The sequence below is a fragment of the Anneissia japonica genome, unplaced genomic scaffold (assembly GCF_011630105.1).
Source record: "Anneissia japonica isolate Jap-2015-1 unplaced genomic scaffold, ASM1163010v1 scaffold211_len1577895_cov191, whole genome shotgun sequence".
Lineage (NCBI taxonomy): Eukaryota > Metazoa > Echinodermata > Crinoidea > Comatulida > Comatulidae > Anneissia > Anneissia japonica.
In genome coordinates this window covers 1,141,061-1,163,314 of record NW_022711099.1, presented here as the reverse complement: position 1 = coordinate 1,163,314, position 22,254 = coordinate 1,141,061, and the positions used below count along the sequence as shown (strand labels likewise).

At 31.6% G+C, this 22,254-nt stretch overlaps 2 protein-coding genes across 4 annotated transcripts in view; one reads left to right on the top strand and one right to left on the bottom strand.

Annotated features, from left to right (window-relative positions):
• LOC117107262 (synaptonemal complex protein 1-like) overlaps positions 1-14,021 on the top strand; it is a 19,841-nt gene extending 5,820 nt beyond the window's left edge. Inside the window, exons 10-25 of one of the 2 annotated variants that reach the window (XR_004445212.1) lie at positions 223-381; positions 541-657; positions 1,028-1,132; positions 1,580-1,683; positions 2,367-2,484; positions 2,855-3,004; positions 3,390-3,578; positions 4,103-4,165; positions 4,325-4,498; positions 4,772-4,864; positions 6,489-6,629; positions 7,300-7,492; positions 8,410-8,537; positions 10,346-10,552; positions 10,949-11,047; positions 11,671-11,692. Coding sequence is in view for 1 of the 2 variants with exons in the window: in XM_033248888.1 (XP_033104779.1) it covers positions 223-381; positions 541-657; positions 1,028-1,132; positions 1,580-1,683; positions 2,367-2,484; positions 2,855-3,004; positions 3,390-3,578; positions 4,103-4,165; positions 4,325-4,498; positions 4,772-4,864; positions 6,489-6,629; positions 7,300-7,492; positions 8,410-8,537; positions 10,346-10,528; positions 10,949-11,047; positions 11,671-11,862 (2,208 nt within the window). In the remaining variant the exon portion in view is untranslated. Of the gene's footprint in view, positions 1-222; positions 382-540; positions 658-1,027; positions 1,133-1,579; positions 1,684-2,366; positions 2,485-2,854; positions 3,005-3,389; positions 3,579-4,102; positions 4,166-4,324; positions 4,499-4,771; positions 4,865-6,488; positions 6,630-7,299; positions 7,493-8,409; positions 8,538-10,345; positions 10,553-10,948; positions 11,048-11,670 lie in introns of both variants that reach the window. The other variant, XM_033248888.1, reaches the window with a different exon arrangement.
• On the bottom strand, positions 13,578-22,254 carry LOC117107263 (outer dense fiber protein 3-like). 2 transcript variants are annotated; one of them, XM_033248890.1, is made up of 5 exons: positions 22,120-22,254; positions 19,456-19,883; positions 18,757-19,019; positions 17,048-17,160; positions 13,578-14,902 (listed from the first exon to the last, which is right to left on the bottom strand). In XM_033248890.1, the coding sequence occupies exons 2-4, from the start codon at positions 19,856-19,858 to the stop codon at positions 17,068-17,070; spliced, it is 759 nt and encodes a 252-aa protein (XP_033104781.1). In that variant the 5' UTR covers positions 19,859-19,883; positions 22,120-22,254; the 3' UTR covers positions 13,578-14,902; positions 17,048-17,067. The 2 variants fall into 2 exon arrangements, with proteins under 2 accessions (XP_033104781.1, XP_033104780.1); XM_033248889.1 differs by lacking the exon at positions 17,048-17,160.

Below are 22,254 nucleotides of genomic sequence, written 5' to 3'. Positions count from 1 at the left end.
TTTTATGGGCATTAATAACCTAAATAAATTGATACAATTTGAGTGCTTAATATGTCCTTTCCAATCTGAAATCCAAGCTAGATCAATATGTTATAGTCATCTTGATGCCATTTAGATTCACATGAGATTTATTTATTACATGATTGTAGCTATGCTAAATGCTACAAAGTAACAAATCAACACTTTTTATCTTAATTTTAGTGATTTAATATTTAATTTCAGACTAAAATTGAGGATGATGTAAGAGATTTACAAGAAAGAGAAGCAGAACTGTCCAACACAATCAGAGAACTTTCAGGAAACTTGGAAACGGAAGGCAAAAAAAACAGCTTACTTGAGGAGAACAGTGCTGCTATAAAAACTGAGATGACCAAAGAGAAAGTAGGTTACATAGATAGATTGTACATTTAAGGTTGAGAGGCAGAAGTAGAAAACAGTGTATTTGGTTACAAAGCATTTGATCACTTGCAATCACGTGTTTTGTCAAACTCATATGCTTGTATAATTACATGTACTAAAACTTGAGTTTCTTTTTTGCAGATCAAGCTTGAGGAAGAAATCAGCAGACTTAATGAAGAACTCAAAAAAGCTAATAATGAAAAGCAGCAGAATATTTTGACTATTGAGAAATACAGAGAAGAGCAGCTCATCCTTGAGGTTCGGGGCTCCATTATAATGCTGCTGTTCATTTTATGTCAAAATGTATAAACAGGTCTTTCTCCAACTAAAGACAACTTTTGGGACCAGGTTTCCATGGTCTTTGGTCTCTAATTAATATGATAAAAGATAAAAGAAACATGTTAATTTGGGACCACAGAAAAGTGTCTTTAATTTGAGGTGATCTTTAAATGGAGGTAGTTATAACTAGAGGGAGACCTGTCTTGTCTAAATATGTAAATGAATAGTTTTATTACATGATTTTTTTGTGATTGGATTTTGATGGTCAACCAATATATGAAAGATTATTATCACAATTGTTTAGTTGGAAAACACTAATAAATTTAAAATGTTTTTTTTTGTTCTGTAGAAGAAAATATTGAATGCCAATGATGAGGGTCAGGATCTTATAAGACAAAAGGAGAAGCTACAAGTAGAAATTCAAGAATGCAGGCAAGCAATAGAAAAGAAGGAGGTAATAATACCTACTGGTTTACTTAATTTCTACTTCAAAATGAATCAACACATTATTTTCCTGTTTCTATATTCTTTTTATTGGCCTTTAAATTGGCTGGTTTTTGCTTCAATAGCGTTTTTTTTTATCATATTCATGATGCTTTCTTCAGCCTTAAAGTGGCAGGTAAATTCATTGTCACATGATTTTTGTGCAATGATGATAAGAGGCTATAATTGTATATTGGTGATAGCTCTGAATGACAGAGTTTGAAAGTGATTTCCATGCTATTAATAGTAATTTTATTGAATAAATTCATTATATCCGATAACAAGTTATTTGATCATCAAAAAAGGACCTTATACTTATACTAAATAGTAATTTTACCTAATATAATTTCAAATGAGATTTTCTGCTTGATATTATTATGATATTTATTTAAAGTAAGTCATTTCTTTTATTTCATAGATAGAATTATGTAGCGGTACCAAAGAACTTAAAGATGCTTTGGAAAGAGAGAAAGTATCTTATGATAGAATTGATTCACTGAAGAAGGAACTTGAACAAATAAGGTAATTATATAAGAAAAAACAGTATTTTTAACTTAACAGGATGTGTCAGTCTATCGATCAAATTTTGCCATATATTTCTAATGATTGATTGATTGATCCTTATTGTTGAATACTGCCTTCCAATACCCAATGAAATGGCGCCACATAAAACCCATCAACTCTTGATCAATTGCCCGATCAAATACTTAACCAATCAATCATTCAAACAATTAGTCAGTTATTAAAATGGTTCTTTGGTTGCTGAATTAAAAAAAAAATTTATCTATATATTTAAAGTATTTGTTATATTATTTTGCCTTGTTAAGTCGGGATCCGCTCCTGCTGCCAGTCTGCCGTCAATGGTGATGATTTTGTATTGAATTAGTTTATAGTAAATAGAAAGAAGTATAAAGGCATCATCCAACAGTAACTTCTATCATCAAAGTTCATTCTACAATGCACCATTTTCAGAAATCAATGGAAATGGTGATTGGTATTGATTTAGCATATTCTGGTAGAATTGAAAGACAGTTCATTCTACAGTCTTTGAATACATTTTTTGTGATGGTCTGTTAGAGGAGGTAGTATAAAATATACATTACAAAATAAATAATTTGAAGGTAAATTGGCATATTTATAACACATTTAAATAATTGTCCTGTTATTAATTTTAAAAAAAGATTTTTCTTTAATTATTACCTTAGCACGGAAAAGAGTGTATTAGATTCCTCACTTAACACATTGAAAGATGAGAGAGAAGATTTGGAGGCTAAATTGAAGGCAGAAATTCAGCTAACAGCTGAATTAGAAAATAATATTGCGGTAAGTGTATCAAACTTAAGTTAAATATTTGGAACGGAATTCATTAAGTCATCATCATTTTCACTTATGCTCTTTTTTCTGACTCACTCAACTAAATTTCCCCAAAATTTTCTGTCATAAGCTGAGTTTCAATAAGAGTACTGTACTGTATAGTATTTAAATTAATCTTACTGGTTGGTTCTTTTTTAATGTCATTGTAAGTGGTCAATGTAATACGCTAAGTTGCTAATTCAATTGAGAACATGATATAAAACTTAAAATTTGGTATATAGTTATTAGAGTGGTTTTTTTTTAGGTGACAGGTTTTCAAGTTATAGTATTAATTTTATACATTTATTTTTTGGATTATTTCTGATATATTCCTTCACAGGACCTTGAAAGAAGTAAGAAAAAATCAGAGAAAAACCTCAAAGCAGCTCTTAAAGAATCAGATGAATTGAGAGAAAACGTATCAAATCTGGATACAAGCATTCATGAACACTCCAAGACAAATGAAAAGCTACAGGAGCAGACAAGCTTGGTAAGAAGCATCATTAGTTTATAGGTGTATTCAAAGAAATTGAATATAACAGTGTCCTGGCAAATATGTAAGGTATCCCAACCCCCAAATTTCGCCACTGATCTGTTAATGATCTTTCTTATAATTAATTTTAAACCAGAAATTAAAATGCTCAGAATTGCAGTTTTAAAAGTCAATTTATTACTGAATGACTTTTCATCATATTGAGTCTGACCAAGATTGATTAAGACCTGACAGAATGAATAATAAATTAAACAGTATATTATATGATTATTGTAAAGCTGGGTGTGGCTGTTGAAAACTAAATAATTTAATATACATCTAGATGTCAGATATTTTCTCAAATTGTTGATTTAAAGAATTTATTTTGTTGTGTTCACCTAAGAATAAAGCTCTACAGTCAGAACTTGATTCTACTAGCAAGCAAATCAAGATTCTAGAAAAGAAGAATGAAACACTAGAAAATCAACTAGCTACTAAATCTAAACAAGTAAAAAACTTGCAACAAGAGACAAAAACACTCAAGAGCAAGGTCACATCTCAAACTAAACAAAGTAACTCTTTAGAGAAGAAAGTAAGTAGACTTTACTGTAGTGGTGGAGCCATTTGGGGAACTGTAAAGTGAGGGACTGGGCAAAGACAAAGTGACAAATTCCTAATTTCTACAGATTATAAGACCTTTCAAGAGGTTGTGGATAGTCCTTGGCCCTGTCCACATAGTCTCTTGGAAACAGGTGCTTATAAAATGATTTGTTTGAATGGGACTTATTTAGACGGATTGTTTATGGTAACTATTGAAAATTTAGGGGATAGGTGATTATTTAAACCAGAAAATTGTTTTCCTATTTTGATTTTGCTTCACAATCTAATAAATTAAAAAAAAACATAATTTCTCTGCAGTCTCTGCTTGAGCTTATCTCAATTGGACATTTGCTCAAAGAAGGCACTTATTTTCCAGATTGCAGTAAGAATTTATGGCAGTGAATTTTCAAAAATAACATCCATTAAAAAAAATGAATAAGTGCGTATACAAACATTTATTCAAAATTGTGGATTTTAATAATAGAAATAACAGTAGAAAAACATTGTTTTTTGCAGATTTCAACTACAGAGGAGACCTGTGAGAAATACCATGTTGAAAATGAAGACCTCCTTAGAAAGGTCAATGTCCAGTTTTTTTGTTTTTTGTTTTTTTTAAAATAATTATAATACAAAGTTTTAGTGTTTTATAAATGATTAAGAGTATATGTCAGTTTAGTAAGTGCAGTATTTGGTTGTATGTCATATTGTTTTACTAATACATCATTGGCCTGTATACAGATTTCAGAAATAGAGAAAATACTGCAAGAAAAAGAAGAGATGATAGAAGCTACTAAAGTCAAGCATAATGAATTAGAAGCAAAAATGCAACAAACGATTCAAGAACATACAGAAGCGAAAATGAGTTGTGAAAAGGAAAGAGCTGAAGTCAGTAACACATTGATAGTGTATAAGGTACAGTCAAAGCTCTAGAGGCAGTATATTGGAATATGTGCTATATAAATATTGCATTTATTACTGTTTAACTAACATCACATAGATATCATTGGAATTACAAATTTTTACAACATTGACGTAAAAGTACGTATTTTTAAATATAAAAATATGGTTTTCATTTTTTTAATGATTCAATAATAGATTACACTCAATTCTTTAATAAACTGCTTTCTTGAAAAATATATATATATTTGAAATAGTAATTTTACCAGTTCCCTTTTATAAATTTAGATGGAAAATGAAAATATAGTTTCAAGGAAAGATAAAGAAATAGAGAAACTACACAAGGAGATAACCTTACTGACAAAGGCAAAAAACGATCAGGTAATTCCTTCTTTAATTCCCAGTTCTTGATTTCATCAAGAAAGATGATGTATCGTCAGTGAATAGCACGATCATCATTAACTAAGGCGGATACAATTCAGCATCTTTCTATTTTCAATGAATGTTTATTAATAACGAGCTCATTCATTCTGATTACTCTCTAAAATTCCTTCATCACCTTTAGTTACAAAATGTAGGGTTGTATTAAGTTCAGTATTTGTGCTTATATCTTTCATGGAAATCAGCTTCTTCAAATTGCAAAGAAATCCTAATGAATGTTATAAGTTGTCCTTTTTATAATCCTATCAATGATATTTAAGCCTACAGCTGATGAATGGATATACAAGTCACGTAGTATGCAGTGTCCTTGGTGGCTAGAATCCTTAATAATGACTTCTACAAGGATGCCATGGATGTATACTATTATTAGTTCAATACTAATCCATTGTAAAATATTAGTGACAGTACCACTTGGCTAGTCGAGTGGTCGAGCAGTAAGGCAGGGGCACAGCTAATACAGCTATAACATTTGCACTGATTTGAGATTCACCTCGCGCAGGACTTAGTTGAATCAGGTCTTCTCGGATAAGGACATAAATGGAGTCCAGTGTACACATCTTGTACGTGTGAACTTTAAAGAACCCATTGTACCTTTTGGAAGAGTAGGGGGTTGTTGTGATATTCTGGTTCATTTCAGTCCCATGTCATTGTGAAATGATTGAAAATGACAATGAAGCTGCTAAGCACCTCTAGGCACGAAACTACGCCTCTATGCAATTCAGCACAGTGACGCTGCGAGTTACGGGTTTTTCTCTGACATTTAATAATATTGATACATTATACATGCTTGCTAAACCAACATCAAAGAAGAGTCCTCAACACTTGTATATTGTTTTAAAGGCTACTTCTTTAACTTTATTTACAAATGTGCTACTTTTACCATGTGTTTTTCCTCTTGCAAGAAGGATAAAAATCTCATATCATCGTGTGTGTTTTAAGACAATACCATTTTGTGATTCTGGTAATGGTATAAAAATTTGATATATATCTTTTCTTATCTAACTAAAATCTCAAAGCGCTTTACGTTGTTCCCTCTCTGAATATTCCAAGTCGTGCCATACAGATATTTGTAAAAGTGTACCAGTGTGTGGAATCACATCCACTACCATGCATCACACCTCGATATTTATGCTGCACAAATAGTAACAGAAACAAATAGGTTTATATAGCACAAATCTAACAAGGTTAATTTGCACTCAAAAAATAGTAGAAAATGAAGAAAAAAAATTGAAAGCTAAAGAAAATTAAATATGGAAAATACACCAAGCATGCAAGTATGGAGTTATACACTGTCCCACCAACCGGAGATCTTTGTGTATGTATCCAAGTTGGCATCAATTAGAGTAAGTCTAGATTTTTTTCTGGGTAGAAGGAAATATCAGTGTTGCTCTCACAATGCTTTCCTTACTATTGCATTTGACGTCATACTTAAGTTTGAGCCCACGCCAAATGCCTGTAAAGTAATACTATGATCAGTAAAAATATTACAGTATTAGATTGCACCCCAGGTTCTGACTATGTAATTACAGGTTTCACAAATTAGCCTTTATGCTTTTTATTTTAGTTATCAAGCCTGCAAAATTCATTCAAAGAACAAAAACAGGAATTGGAGAAAGTTTCTAAAGATTACAACAATGCTTTGAAGGAATCGGAAAATGACAAGAAAAGGATAACAGACTTAATAGAAAAGCAGCTGCAGGAAGAGGTAAAAAATAATATAGGTTGAATTAAATTCACATTGTCAAATGTAATAGTCAGTAAATTAACTAAAAACGATAAAAAAAAATGTGTTTACCCTAGAGTAAATATTTAAGTCTTGTTATGTGTTATCACGTTCACATAGCGTAATTGAGCTAGTACAGCACTTATTCAAGAGAAGTGTATTTTCAAGAGCAGCACATATTATGTATGTGTTACAACATTAGTGTGATTTTATTTATTAGTTTGTCAAAAGCAAAATATAAAGGCATAATGTAATATATGCTCTTGATTAGGCATTGCAACGTTCATGCAAAATTGAACGTATCTCTAATAAACGCTGCGCCAATAGATATATGTTTGGTGTAGCACTTTGAGCAAGGCACTTATAAGATCATTTACAGTCTTTCTTTTCTTGTAGTTAATATAAAGCTTTAGTTCACATAGATTATTATTACTTGTTAAAGTATCAACTAGTTGATAAAAACTGAAACCTCATATTGGGATTTAGTTTGTGTAAAGCATGATGTGTGTATGTGTGTGTTGTATGTCATGGACTGTTTTATGTGTACTGGGCCCTCTGGGAGAACAGTAATTTGTTACTGAAGAGGAAACCCAGTATAAAGAACAAATAAATAAATAAATGAATATTATATTTTTTTTATCTATACCAATAGAAAGACATAGTGGCATTGAAACCCAATTCCAAGAAAAATCCAACCAAGATTAATCTTCCTGGAACTCCGAAGACCCCTCAGAGCAACCTGGTTCATTCTCAAAGCCCAGTGAAGGCTGACACACCAGTATACAAAGCTACAAATCCAGGTCTGGAGCCCAAACCAAAGACACCAACCTCTTACGTTTATCCAGGTAAGAATCATAAAATGACAGACAAACAGGATGTTAATGCGTATAATTATGCTGATTTGTGTGTTTTGTAAAGGCACACATGCAAACACAATATTGAATGTATAATCAATGAAATATTGGTGAAAACCAAAACATTATAAAAATCAATATAGATTGACAAGAAAAACATGATTTTGATGTTAGTGTTTAGTATTGTTTTTTTTTTTTTTTTATTATGATTCTTGTATTGTTTTTATATATTTATAGTTATTTTTTCTTAATATTGCTTTTATATATTATTTTACATTTTAAATTATGATAATATGTTGTATTTTAAGTTATGCTTACATCCTAGACTAGATTTTTTTACACAGATGCAATAAAAAAAAAATAATACAAGCCCTGAAAACCACAAAGATGATGCATACTTGAACTTGTTTTGTAATGATTTTACAGTATATTAGTGAATAATTTGCAAATTAATATTATTCAGCTGAGAATAATTTTAGTATTCAGTATTCTATTATTGTCACTGTAAACATATTACATAAAAAATGCATTGCAAGGATTGCTTGTGAATAAGAAACAGCAGTGTAAGGGTCGGCTATGTAAATAATGAGCATTGCAAGTGTTGGCTATGAATAAGAAGCATAATATAAACCATAAAACAGATGAAAATATTCTCCACTGGACACCATGCCGGTATTTATAATTCTAGGTTTTGGGGCTGAAATTCATATACAATAAGGTGGCATAAACTACATGTGTATAAAAATATCTCCTGTCTTACACCATCATAGTATTTTTGAGTAAATGTTTTGGGGCCGGAATTGCATGTTATTACTGTATACTACATTTATTTGTTTAAGATAATCTTTGTGCATCTGGGGAATGGAATGTTATAATGCTAATAATATTTTCCTCTGAATTGCATGTAGAAAAGTCACCACATGGTATCCTAAAGCCTGGACTAGGCAGTGCCAAGAAGAAACGTGTTATATTTGCTGAAAGTGACGATGATGGCAGTTGTTCAGATTCATCAACCTCACAACTGATGGAAATTGAGGTAGGCTACATCCGTTCTCTCTTTCACTTTATGATATTTTGTGAGGGTGCTTACTATTTGCAATTTACTGTCCTGTATACCAGTGGTAAACAGCTGGTAAATAACATTTTATAAAAGAAGCATACTGAGTATTTGTTATGTTTTGTTATACTTTGATTAATATGTCCACCTCCGCTTAGACTTTGGCAACAATCTATGAGATCCTGATAGTATTTTTATTTCCTATGGAAATATGATTATTTGTGATTATGGTTTTTTTGTGGAAAAAAGCAAATAGTAAAATTTCAAGAGGGTCTGAAAATTGATGAAGGGTGTGAGACATAAAGGAAATTAATAGAATATATCTTTAATGATATTAATAACTTGATACAGAAAAATATAATTAGGTAAACAATAATTGTTTGTGCTCAGAGACATTTGAAAATATTTTGTTTTAACTTTAGGCCATTGTTTACCCTCATTCACCCCTTGCATTTTGGTTAGCAAAATGATAAGCATAAGCTTAACAAGGGCCCTCTAAAAAGTCATAAAAGTTTATTTCTCTCTCTATTTTGAGGAAAATAAATGTACTTTTGATTTTCAAGATTTTAGGTTGATCATGCTTGGGAAACGTAACTTTTTTTTGCCTTATGATTTGATACATTGTAAACAGTTCATTAATTGGACTGATAAATGTAATTCTGAGGGGAAAAATATTTCGTAGTGAATTCCATAGTTGTGGCAGACAGGATAAGAATAAATAAAACATTTAATTTTTTATTATTTGGTAAGTTTTCATAGTGTTTAAATAAGAAACTATTAGGTTCTGATATATCACAACCTAATCATTTCTGATTAGGTTGTGATACATCAGTTGGATCGAAAGCTATTCAAACTGTGGCTTAGCTGTTTTAGGCACTCAGCTTATTGAATACTTGGTAGTTAGTTGCTCAGTAACGAAGCAACGTCACATATTACTATTACAAAGCAACATGGTTGTCTATACAAAAAGGTTTGAGCAAGTGGCTGTAGTGCTGCTGGATAATTAAAGCAAGGTGGCCTAACCAATATGTGTGACCCTTGAATTAATGGATTTCTTATTAATGACACATTATTACTAAGGTTTTAATCCTCTTATTAGCATTTGAATAAGCAATGATAGCAAACCTACCACATTTTGTGCATTTGCAGTAGCATACATTCACAGCCTCTGTAACAGCTCAAGGACCAAAAACTTGCACATAGAAAATTGATGAAACTAAGAAAACTAACGTTTAATATGTGTTTTTTTTTTGTTTTTTTATCTGTTAAGGGTCCATCCATATATTTTATGGTACAAAATATTTGTCATCATTTCATCATACAAGACATACACTTTAGGGGGAAAGGAGGTTGAGAGTGTAGCGATATGTACCCTTGTATAAAAAAGATACAGTAAAATGATGATCTCAAAATGACAAACATTATCATTTTCTAGGCTTGTTTGCATGAAAAGCTAAGCAGGAATTCTACATCAAGTGCACAGCCCCTGTCGGGGAGAAAAACCACAATTCGTCTGGGAGAAAAAAAAATTCCAAAAAATTATATGTATTTTTTACATATTAATAGACCCTAAAATCGATTAAATAAGACTTTGGAAACCTCTAAATTGCCATATTTTTGGGGACATGTCCCCTGGACCGCTTTCGAAAGGTTTTTAGTGACGCCACGGCCACATTTTTTTCTTCCCCCCCCACCCCCCTGTCAGGGACCTTAGGGACCCCCCATCGGGAAAATCCTGTCGCCGCTACTGCAACAAATAATACTATTGTTTTTTCCCTCTCTTATAGATTGATGATGTACCACGTGGTACAAAAGAAAAGAAATCAAGAAGACCAAGTCAAAAGGTTACACCTTTGCGAATCCGACCATCACCAAGCATGAAAATCCCAGCAAGTGATGCTTTTGATGAAGCAAAAAGAAATGCACTTAAGCCAGTACCCAGGGGTCAAACAATCACCCAGCAAAGAAAGGTGTTTAGTAGTAACATTTAAAAAGTACAGTATCTATTTTTTTGGAAATCGGTCTTAAGCCACCCCTGTCCAAACCCAACAATGGACAATACTATTGTAAGGTGGGGGTGCACAATGGGTTTGTCTTGATGTTATATATAATATTGTACACAAACTTATCCTGTCTGAAGTTGCAATATTCAGAAATTTATCAATACCAATATTTCCAGTGTTAGAAGCAAAATTGCAACAGAGCCTTATTTCTTCCTTCAGTATTTGTTTATAATATTAAATTAAATGACACAGTGAAGATGAAATATGATAATTTTATTTGTTGTTATTCAACAGAATCATTTCCTTTAATTTGTCTTAAATGGAATATAATTATCTTATTTTAGAGAGAGAAAAAAATTGACTACATTATTTCCCACTGACTTCCAGGTAAAATTCCAAGAAAATTCTGGAAAGTTTGCAGTTGAAGAAAGTCAATGGCATCAGTGTTATCCAGGATTACCTGTGGATGGTGCTAAAAAAAACAAGGTGGGAAGTTGTTGCAAATCACAAATTGTGTTGTTGATTCTAGATTCTAGACACATTTAATGAAATCAGCTAGTAAATGAATCAGTATATCATATATTACATTCATTTTCATAATGTCATCGTTGTCGTCGCTACCACCACCACCATCACCACATTGTAAAATCATCCTTATCATTGTCATCACTGTAATCGTCATTATCATCACATTATTATCATCGTCATGGTCATCCCAAAATCGTTATCATCATATCCATCATAATGTCATTATCACAATCACAACAAACAGCATTATCATGAACAACGTCATCATCATCATCACAATCATCGTTATTTATTTTCATTTTTTATTTTCCTAACAATTCTGTGCACTTGTTCTATTGTACAGTCTATTCTTATTAAACACTATTAGGTATCAAGCCAAAGAAAAAAATCATTACACAAGTGATGCATTCTTGTTTGGCTCATTTCAGTTTTGTATTGTACAGTATTACCACGGAGCATAGACCTTCAAAATTACTTGATTTAAAAGTTACATGATTAGCATATTTCTATGTGTACACTGTGCAATATATTACAATTATATTATACAATTATTGTATTACAATATTTATTTTTACATTTAGAATGCATCACAGAAGAAAGAACCAATAATGAAAGGATGCATAAAGAAGACTCCCAATAAAAGTTACATGATTAAAGGGTTTGGAGACGGGAAACCTAAAGCTAAGAAGAAAAAGAAAAATGCGGCACTGTCTGAAGATGATCACATACCATGGTTTGATTCAGACTCGGTATTTGGTTTTTTCGATGAATGAATACAAATAATTTTTAATCTAACATAAGGTAAGTTATTATTCCTTCAAAATAGATAAATTCAGTGCAATATGAAATAACTGAAATACAGTTCTCTGTATGCAATTAAATGTTTCATCTATTATTTATAATAATGTATTGATTGAAAATACATGAAAATTGCATAATTTGATTAGTCCTAGGACATAAAGTTATTCTAAATGTTCTCAGTAAAGACAAGCAATTATTGTTGCTTTCTTGCTATTAATGATTTGTTTTGAAGTGTTATTTATTTAAACATGATGTTATTTCTGACAGAGTTTGTTTTTGTTAAGTTCATTGACAACACAAGTAAGTTGTTCGATAAATAATTATTTAATAACTTGACACCCTTTTGAAATTTAATTACAAGCGTATTGGATTCAGTATTTACAATTGACTATGTAAATTACGAATGTAATGCTATGCAAGTTAATGAGTGCTGTATAGACCAAAGTGGTAAGAATACAATTTTAGAATGGGAAATTCTGTGCAGTTTAAATCACTAAAATACAGTTTGTGCAATGCAATTTATTGTTAAAAACCAAACATTCATAATAAAGTAATGATCCAAAATACATGAAAATTACATTTAATTAGGTTGGTATTAATCTATTTTTGTTTAATTTTGTTTTCATTATAATGGAAATAATAATAATGAAATATTGATTTTGAAATCAAAATAATATATTATGTACCCGGTTTTTGCTCAGTTACTCCATAATTTAAAAATCAAAAAGATGATGTTATCTGACAAGGTATTCTTTTTGTCCGGTCAGATTTATAAAGGTTTCTGAGTGAGAGTGCAGGTTGTTCAATACAGAAGTATTTAATAATTTGACACCATTTTGAAGTTTAATTAGAAACGTGTTGGATTCAATAATATTCACAATTGGCTATGTAAATTAAGAATGCAATTCTGTGCAAGTTATTGAATGGTGTGTAGACTAAGTCTGAGAAGTGGTACTTTATGTCAATATGATTGTTCCAAAGTGCAAACACTGCATTAGCTAAGAATTATTATGCAGCTTAGTATTTCCACATTATTGATTAATCGCATGCTTCTGTTGGTACCTAGTTGATAGCTAGGATGCCTCAGTATCGAAGACAAGCATTATTATAATATTTAAGATACCATAGGTGTTAAATAGAAGTATTTTATTTAGGGATTGTGCAATGAATATTTAATAAATATTTTATAATGGACTGTGACACAACATCTGTACTTTTGTACTGTATTCTAAAACTATTTAAACAAAATATCTGTACATGTTTAGCAAAGTTTGGTTTTCAATAAGTACACGCAACATGATGTTATCAGTATAAACTAGGACTCTCCATTTTTCTGAATGTGTTTAAGTTTATGCACAGCTTAAAGAGAACAACCTTTATACCAATTCTTTAAGGCAATTTGCAGTGACCGAAATACAGCATGCAGTTGCTTGTTCCGTCCACTATATTATAATACAGTTTAGATGTAAAGTGCATAACATCACCTTTTTATTAGGTTAACATTAATGTATTCTCAGTTAAAAACAAGTTTTCATTGTTGCTTAATTTGTTCCTCATTGATTCTGGTAAATTGTTATTATTGAAATAAAAATTAAATGATGTTATGTGACAGGTTTTGTTATTGTTGTATTCATACAGCTCTCAGCAGACCGTATTTCAACTTGAAAAAGCGACTCAATAAAATCTGTTCATATTTTATAGCTTTTAATCATTCCAAGTCCAGCATGTTATACAAAGCCTTTATCTTATAAAATACTCAAAAATTTCAAGACTTTATTTTGTTCTTATAGATGTTAATTTATATACAGTATTTATTATTACTCCTATGAAGTGTAATCCTGATGGTGGCAAATACATTTTTCTCAGAACTATCATCCTACACTAAAAAACAAAATGTATCTTATAGTGTAATGCTGTATCTAATTTATTATGATTACAGTATCCTTAGTTCTATACCCTTTTATTTTTAATCTATTGATCTATTATTAAATCCCCACCTTTCTGAAAATTGTATAAGCTGTATCTTTGGTTAAAAACATCTCAGAAAAAAAATATTGCTCTAGAATGCCTCATTTTCATTACCATTTTCAAAATACATAAGTATTTTTTTTTTTTTGGTTAGCAGCTTCACAACATGACAAAACAGACACGATACTATTTACATAGTAAAAATGGACGGCCCCATGATTATTTTAAACCATCATTAAATTGCATTGTCTTCTTTGAGAGGAAAACCAATTAATATATCAAAAACAAACAATATACTGCCACATGAATCCAATTTTTGAATTTCTTAATTAGTACATTTCAATCAGTTACTGCTAGCTTTCAACATAAAAAAATACTCTACCAATTAATGGAACATTAAAACATTATGATTCCTATACTTTTAGCATACCTTTAAATTTCTGCCATAATTTCATTTTGTTAGTAAAATGCCTTTTCAGTCAGTCAAAACTTAATTTTTTGATCTGTGACTTACTGAAAGTTGTTAATTTGATTTGTGTGATTCATTAATAAATATAATTTGTGTAATTTTTTTGGGTGGCAATATGTTTAATGAAATTAAAGTGTGAATTAGTTAAATACTATACCGGTGTAAAAATATATTTCCTCCCACTTCCCCTTCCAACAAACTTTATTGAGAAAATTCATCACAGCAAAGACAGAGAAGAAAAATATAAACATTTTTTTTCACTTGGTTTTTATACTGTTTTACTTTTTTAACACACTGAAATATATATATTATTTTACAATGAATGCTAATATTGTTCCTTTTTGCTCACAATTCCAATTGTTACATAATGCTTACACCAAATATTAAAAGTATAACATTTACAATTTAAATACAGATAAAATTGTAACAATTGTCTACATAAAAAGTTGATTTAATAGTTGACAGGCAGAAGAAACATGTTAGGCATCAACATTTTCGCAGATCATCGGAGTAATGTACTCTGTGTGCCGAATTCCAAATGAACATCGAGGTGCTTGGGGCTTGTTTATGTACACCTGCAAGAAGATGGAAATAAACCCATTAGTATCTGTACATTAACGACACGAACAGATAATGAACATGCAGTGTAATACATTATGTGGCATGTAAAATTGTTTTTTCATTACAAAACGATCAGCCTAAGTGATGCACATTAAGAAAATGGATGTTCAAATAGACCATGCAGTACAATAATGAATACTAAATTAGAAAAGTAATGACATATAAATACCTATAGTATGATAGTAAAAATAAACATCTAAAAATTAGGGTAATGAGTTCTAGATTAGTGTTAGCTGGTTAGTATGTATGGTACACTTTTGTATCCAGGACAAAACAAGCATGCAATATGTTAAATTGAGTACCAAGTTTTAAGCAACATCATGCTACAAATTTCTGTGATTTTCGCAGTGCTTTAACTTGCAACCTTTATGTAGGGATCACAATTCTATCTGTCCACCATGCCTGTTTTCTTGGGTAAAGTACTTTATGCTTATCTCCAAAGAATATAGAATGAAAAGAGGTGTGACTCCTTTGAAATGCAATCCAATCAAGTACTACAAGGACTTCAAGGGTGTCCTTCAAAAGAGATGCACTACAACATGTACAAGTCACTGGTATCAAACGCATACTGCATACAGAATGCCTGTTCGAATAGTATTTAAACTCTCTTTGAATTATACGTAGTGTCCGCTAACTTGTGGTAGTACTGCGTCTTCCTTTCATTGTGTGCATGTACAATCCAAGGAGAGTCAGACCTCTTTCCATTCTATCTCTATACCCTTTGCTATCTTTCCCCACCAAAAAGAGTGAATTAGATGTCCAAATACTACCCAGGGATTGGAGATAGTTGGTTTTTTATGTAAACTGACCATGGGCAAACTAAAATCCAAATCTCCAATGAGAACTTATAGTGATTGTTGGTTGATACTGGTGTTACACAATATTCCATCATTATAATTACGCTACAAATTTGTTATTATGAAAATTACAAAATAATGGTCGATTCTGTGAAAGAGGACTTGCAAGAAGTCTTCAATACAATCACTTTCAACGCTAATGGATTTCTGTCCCAGGGTATTGCGGGCGAAACTTAACACTTATTTAGTCATTCATTCACATAATATATCTTCAGGGACATCGACAGTTTCAGTATGGTAATTGAGTGATAATGATGTACTGTACATTATGAATTTTGATTCCTCAAGGTATGAAATAAAATGACACTAAACATCTGTTAATGACATAATTCTGACTAATAAGCATGAAATGAAATAAAAAAATTAGTTGTGAGCACTACCCCCAAGCTAATAAGTCAACATTTAAAGCAAAAGACAATGGTGAAAAGAGATATGATAACATTTAAATCCTTTCAGAATCCAATATAAATAAATAAAATAATTTTGAATAAGGATTAAATACTAAGAAACTGACCAGTGTCAAGATTAAGTACCAAATAATAGTATTTAATAGTACAGGATTACTACAATTTCTTTGATAATTAAAATTGTAAAAATTAGAATTTTGGAAAAAAGAATTAACAAATTAGAATATAACAACTACCAAAAAATATTAGAGACAGTGTTTTTTAAATTCTTTCTGAAAGTAACAAATTATTGAAATAATAATAATAACAAAAAATCCTAATGTTTTCTACAAATATTTTTTCTATTATTCATCAAAAATATTTTTAAGATACATTTATAAAATAATAATTAATAATCTAAACGTTTGGTACTGTTAAAAATATTATTCTTAGAAAAATCAGGGGTAATTTTGTCTCAATAAAAAAATATCTCTAGTAGGGAAGCAGCCAATACCAAGATGAAATGAAATAACGATGTATACAATACTATCACCAAACAATAAAAAATATTAGATAGAAATACAGTACTGTAATATGGAATAATCAGTCTTATTCCAAGAATAACTTCCTCTAATAATATAATAAATGTTATAAATAATAATAATAAAAGAATTAATATTATTTTAGGCTTCTGATAAAACATTATTGTTCTTAGGAAAAAATAACTGGTTATCAATGAAAGAATAGCTAGATAGGAATGAAGCGAATACCAAGAAGAAATGAATAGTCATGCATCTACACTACTACCACCAAGGTTTAATTGCAGCACTCAACTGCTTTGGAAAGAACCACTTACAAAATTTCACTCCAAAACCATTAATCTGAACAATCAACAATTAATGGAGCAATATAGTCTGAATGCCTGATACCAAACGAATAAGCAGGCCGACGATTTTTATTTACAGACACCTGTAAAGATCAATTATAAATCATTACTAATATAATATATTTTTAACATAATTTCACACAAGACCTCACAAAGGATTAGTTCAACATTAAGTTGATTACTAACAGTATGTAATCAATGAACATTTGTTGAAAATAGGTTTTCAAGTTTTCTTTAAAAAAAAAGCTGTGAATAATATGTTACCATATACAATATTAAAATGATAGATTTATCACTAATTACTTTGTGCATGGATGGATGTACACCCAAGTTGGCTTTTTGTTGTTCATGCTACAATCTTAAATATTCAGGTGAGTAATGCACCCTTTAAAAATAAAAATATGACAGTTTGTCACATTGAGGTAGATTGTTAAAGGATGGCACACCAGCAGTGAGGAGACCCAACATGCTTATCTAATGTGTACAGTACACGTTACAGTAGTTTACCTGACCAAGTAACGTATGCCTAGTAGAGTAGCATCCAGGCCGACTAGGCTTAGGCTCTAATATCGTTTCATTGAGATAATCTAGGGCATTCAAAACTACAGAATCAGCATCATATGGCAGGCTTATCAGATAGGCCAATGTAGTGATGTCTCTTCATTTTTGTAACACATTGACACTTCTAGCATGTGTACACACAACAGCACAAGGATGATAAACAAAGGGTGCATGTAAGCACAATTTGATTTGACATAGCTTATCATTTCATTGTTTGTTTACGGCGCATATTACATATTCACTTTCTTAAAAAATACAATAATTTATACTTTATTATTTAGAAAAGCATATCAATGTATGTATCTACAGTATATGATCAATGTAGATTATTCAGGAATTCCAAATCTGTGAAAGCTCCGCAAATGAGGAACATCTCTTCTGGATTTTGGGACAGAACTGAACAATAAATAATTAATGGAGCAATTTCATAATCTAAATGCTGATGAGTTTGATTTTCAGACATATGTAAAGATTAATTACAAATCATTACTTATAATTATAATTTATAATGCTGTATACGAAATAGCTACACAATATCTCAATCTTTAAGCAAGATGTTTATAGAATTTGTAACAAAAATTAGTTATTTTTTTATATTCTTAAAATCATACCACAATAAGACAGTACATATTGTAATGTAAACAATAATTAGTTTTAATATTATTTAGAAATATTTGAACAGTAAGTCTCCAAAAAACTCTGAAGATGAGGTATACAGTTATCTTCACCAAACTTTTGAAACAAACTGAAACTATTTTTGGATTTCAAGAAATCTCCTGGATTGTCAATATGTTCTTTAATTTTGTTCAATACAGGACGACCACTTTGTGATGGCTATCTAATTTTACCTCCAATGTTTTAAAGCCTTGTTTGCTAAATAAATGTTCCTTTTTTTGTTTTATTTGTTCATTAATTTTTTTATTCACATAATCATTAACAAATGTTCACAAGTTATGTTTCACATGCAGCCAGTCTATATGCCTATATTTAAGACAGACATCATCATAATTTGATCTTGACCAGTGGGAAGAGATCCAAGAAAATTATACCTGAAATTCAATTTAGAATATCTAGAATATTTTAACAATAAAAAAAAAAAACAAATGACAATGACAAACCTTCTCTGGACTGTGGGCTCCTGGTCCAGGTTTCCTCGTTGAGTCACTTGGCAATTGGTTACGGGCAGTCATTGAGTAGAGAGGGGCTTTGGTTTTGTAAATACTTGGATCTGATACACGGTACGTTCCTGGTCCTGGCGTTCCTTGTAAATCTTCATCAAAACCACCAATCTTACTTCTACCAGTTATCGAAAATACTGGATATGAGCGCTTTGCAACTGATTTTCCACCCAATATTGAAGGAAGCATGTACGAATTTGGAGCTGTGAACAACATTTATAAATTTGTTACTATAACAATAAAAAAATATAGCTATTCCTGATCAATGTAAACTGAATTCTTATTTAATTGTATAGTGATTGGCAAGCAGAAATAATATGGATAATCGTCCACCGTTTGTTTACGGATATTAAGTATGGACCATTAAGCACCTAATAGTACAGTATTCATGAAATCATGGCCAACACAATAATGATCTCAGATAATTATAATTGGATGTAAAGCATATCAAATTTCTTTTACAATCAGTTTCTGTGTTAATTGATACTTGAAAAATCAACAGGTCATAAAATTTAGTCAGTTCTTAAAAATGTTGTTGTTATCTACTGGATATTAATTTTAAAATACTTGAAAATATGAACAATGATAAATTCATTTCTCTAAATGTGATAAATTTCTATATTAAACAGAGTATCTTACCAGGCGATTTGTCAAATTTAGATCCTTTTGTTCGTGAGGCTAGTGAATAACATGGTGCTGAAAAGTGTGCAGATTTTCCAGCTTGTTCTGGTGAATAAGTTCCGGGTCCTGGAGTACTGAATGCTTTTTGGTCTCTTGGTCGGCCGTACAAAGAGTAGTGAGGCTCTCCACTTTTGCCATTTCGGCTGTATCTAGAATCGACAAGGTAGGCTGGGCCTGGGCTGCAATCATCATAAAATTTATGATGACGAATACCAAAACTAAATGCAGCAGCTTGATGTTTTGTCTTGTCATGGAAATTAATACCTGTTGATCCCGGCAGAAGGTACCTTCCTGGTCCGGGGCTGTTAAATTTTGCAGCAATAAGCTGACGAGGGCGTGTTGGAACCCAATCTCCACTCATTATTACTTAATAATATTTTGTCAAACTGAAAAATGAAGAAAAATTACAATGCTATTGTTGTTAAACAACATAATGGGACTGAATTCATAAAGTTCACATTGAATATGCGCAATAAGCAACCAAGGGCGGGATCAAAAGCCAGTGAAAGACAACTGAACCATAATCTTTTTTTCTGGAGAAGTTAGTGGGCCATTCTTAGCCATAGTGTAAGTTGAATAAGTAAGTATGATCATGTGAATAGGAATTTTTCACTGAATCAGATCCCAAGCCTTGTTGTTTTGTGCAGATTTTAGTACAGTTTCATTTTCCTTGTTCCTACTACAGGCCCATAGCCAGCTTCAGCCAAACACATCTAGATGTGTATAAGAGACAGGGTTCAGGGCATGAGGTCCAGGTGCCTGCCTAAGGGCGTAGGATCAAGGGGGAAAAGCCCTTATGGGGCGAGGGGAAGCCCCTGAAGCCGGAACTTTTTTGCACTTTTAAAGCATGTATATAGCATATTTAAATACTTCTTGTGGTTTAAAATGTAATATATTTTTGTAACTATCTAATGCAAGGGAGAAGAGTTCTAGTATGCAGGAGTAATAATGATCACTTCTTTTCAACACAGGATTTCAAGACAGTGCACAGTAAACACTGAAATTAGTAAATTTGAACATCAATATATATTTTCTGCTAGAAATCAATCTTATACCCCATTCAGACTAGCATCGCATTGCGATCGGTTGTAGCAATTACGACACCCAATTGCAAAGTAAAATCGTGTGTGAAAGCTCACCAATAGTAGTCAATATGTAATCGATATCGCAATTGTTACCCGTTGCGATTGGGAGCTACAATCTTTAATACTCCCGATTACCACGGAATCTGATCGCAACGAATCACAACGAATTCTACAGGCACTGTTTGCCTGAGGTCAGGCAACATAGGCCTAGACACCAGAGGCCTAGCCCTAGAATGTAAAGTTTGTTTGTGTTGGTCTGAATGCGTTCGTTGATTGTGATCGGGAGTAATCAGTTTTGGACTACCACCGATTACATCGCAACCGATCGCAAGAGAGCATAGTCTGAATAGGGTATTACAAACTACATAATAATAGCAATGTAATTGCTTAAGTCACAATTTGGTTTGCTTGTTAAAGGGGGTTCGATTGTCAAAGGGGGGTTCGGTTGAACCCCCAGGAACCCCTGGCTACGGGTCTGTACTATACCATTTAACAATAATATTCATGCAACAAAAGTATAGGCCTATGATGGTACTGAATTTAGCTATGCTATAGCATGGCTGGCTTAAATAACATTAAAATATAGCCTAATTAATATAATAATATTTACTTTAATTATTATTTCATCATTTAGTCTGATGCAAATTTAATTATTTTATTTGTGTCTAACCTGTCATAAAAATGTATGCATTCTTATTGTGTATGCCTACAATAACCCTGGTCAGTGGTATAGATATAGTATAAAGAGTAGATCGAGGATATAAGATATTTCCCCAATGGAAATAAGTTTTATATAGGCCTATGTTAAATTTTAATATTCTGTTTTTTTCGAGGGGCCTATAAGCATCGTTTTGCTTGGCCTCTATACCCAGGAGGATCAGACTGTAGAAGACTCTCTTGGGATACAAGTAAACAAGTGAAGTAAACAAGTATTGTAAAACTTTCTTGGGTTACCATAGGAATTAATGTCTTATCTTGTTCTTTATCATTTATCTGTTCTTTGTATTTGTTTTATTTTCAAGTAATCTATGATTTTAATTCCTGAATAAAATTAAATGAAATAGTAGCAGGAAGTTGTGAACAATTTTAAAGTCACACGCAGCCCCTCTCTAGAGAACTAGGCTAGGCCTCCTCTCCTCCTATGCTGCGGCTTAAACCTACAAACAACAGTAACTGCGAGCGGTCATTACTGCTTTTTTAGAGAAGAAATAACATAAAAATATCAATCCATTTCTTCAACAATCAATTGTGAATCTACTATTGCTATTTTTAGCTTAAATTTATATGATTAAAAGCAGTTAGAATGCGAATAAACGACTGGAGTACGATCTTATTACACAGTTGTCTAGACGGCGTGTAACTAGATCCAAACCTCCGCCATGCCTCGATTCACCCACCCACGATCCTCACACGAATCTTTTCATTGATTTTGAAAGTCTATCAAACTACATCACTAAATTCACGTTAGATATACATTTTGGTCATAATTCATTCTCACAGTCTAGATAATTTAATTAAAAACAAGATAAAAACTCACCAAATGATGATCGGTACAATTAATAATGTCCACGTACTGTCCGCCTTCCGAGAGATCAACAACTATTTAACAACAACTACCCGAGCGATATCGACGTGTATCTAGGCGACCATAGCAACAAAACAAGAGACCCGT

What these genes read in the sequence shown, in the direction of transcription:
- LOC117107263 (XM_033248889.1), bottom strand. Translation starts at nt 19,858, where the DNA reads ATGAGTGGAGATTGGGTTCCAACACGCCCTCGTCAGCTTATTGCTGCA. An exon ending in TAAATTTGACAAATCGCCTG is followed by an intron (nt 19,020 to 19,455) that starts GTAAGATACTCT and finishes TGTTGTTCACAG; the next exon opens with CTCCAAATTCGTACATGCTT. An exon ending in GAGCCCACAGTCCAGAGAAG is followed by an intron (nt 14,903 to 18,756) that starts GTTTGTCATTGT and finishes ATCTTCTTGCAG; the next exon opens with GTGTACATAAACAAGCCCCA.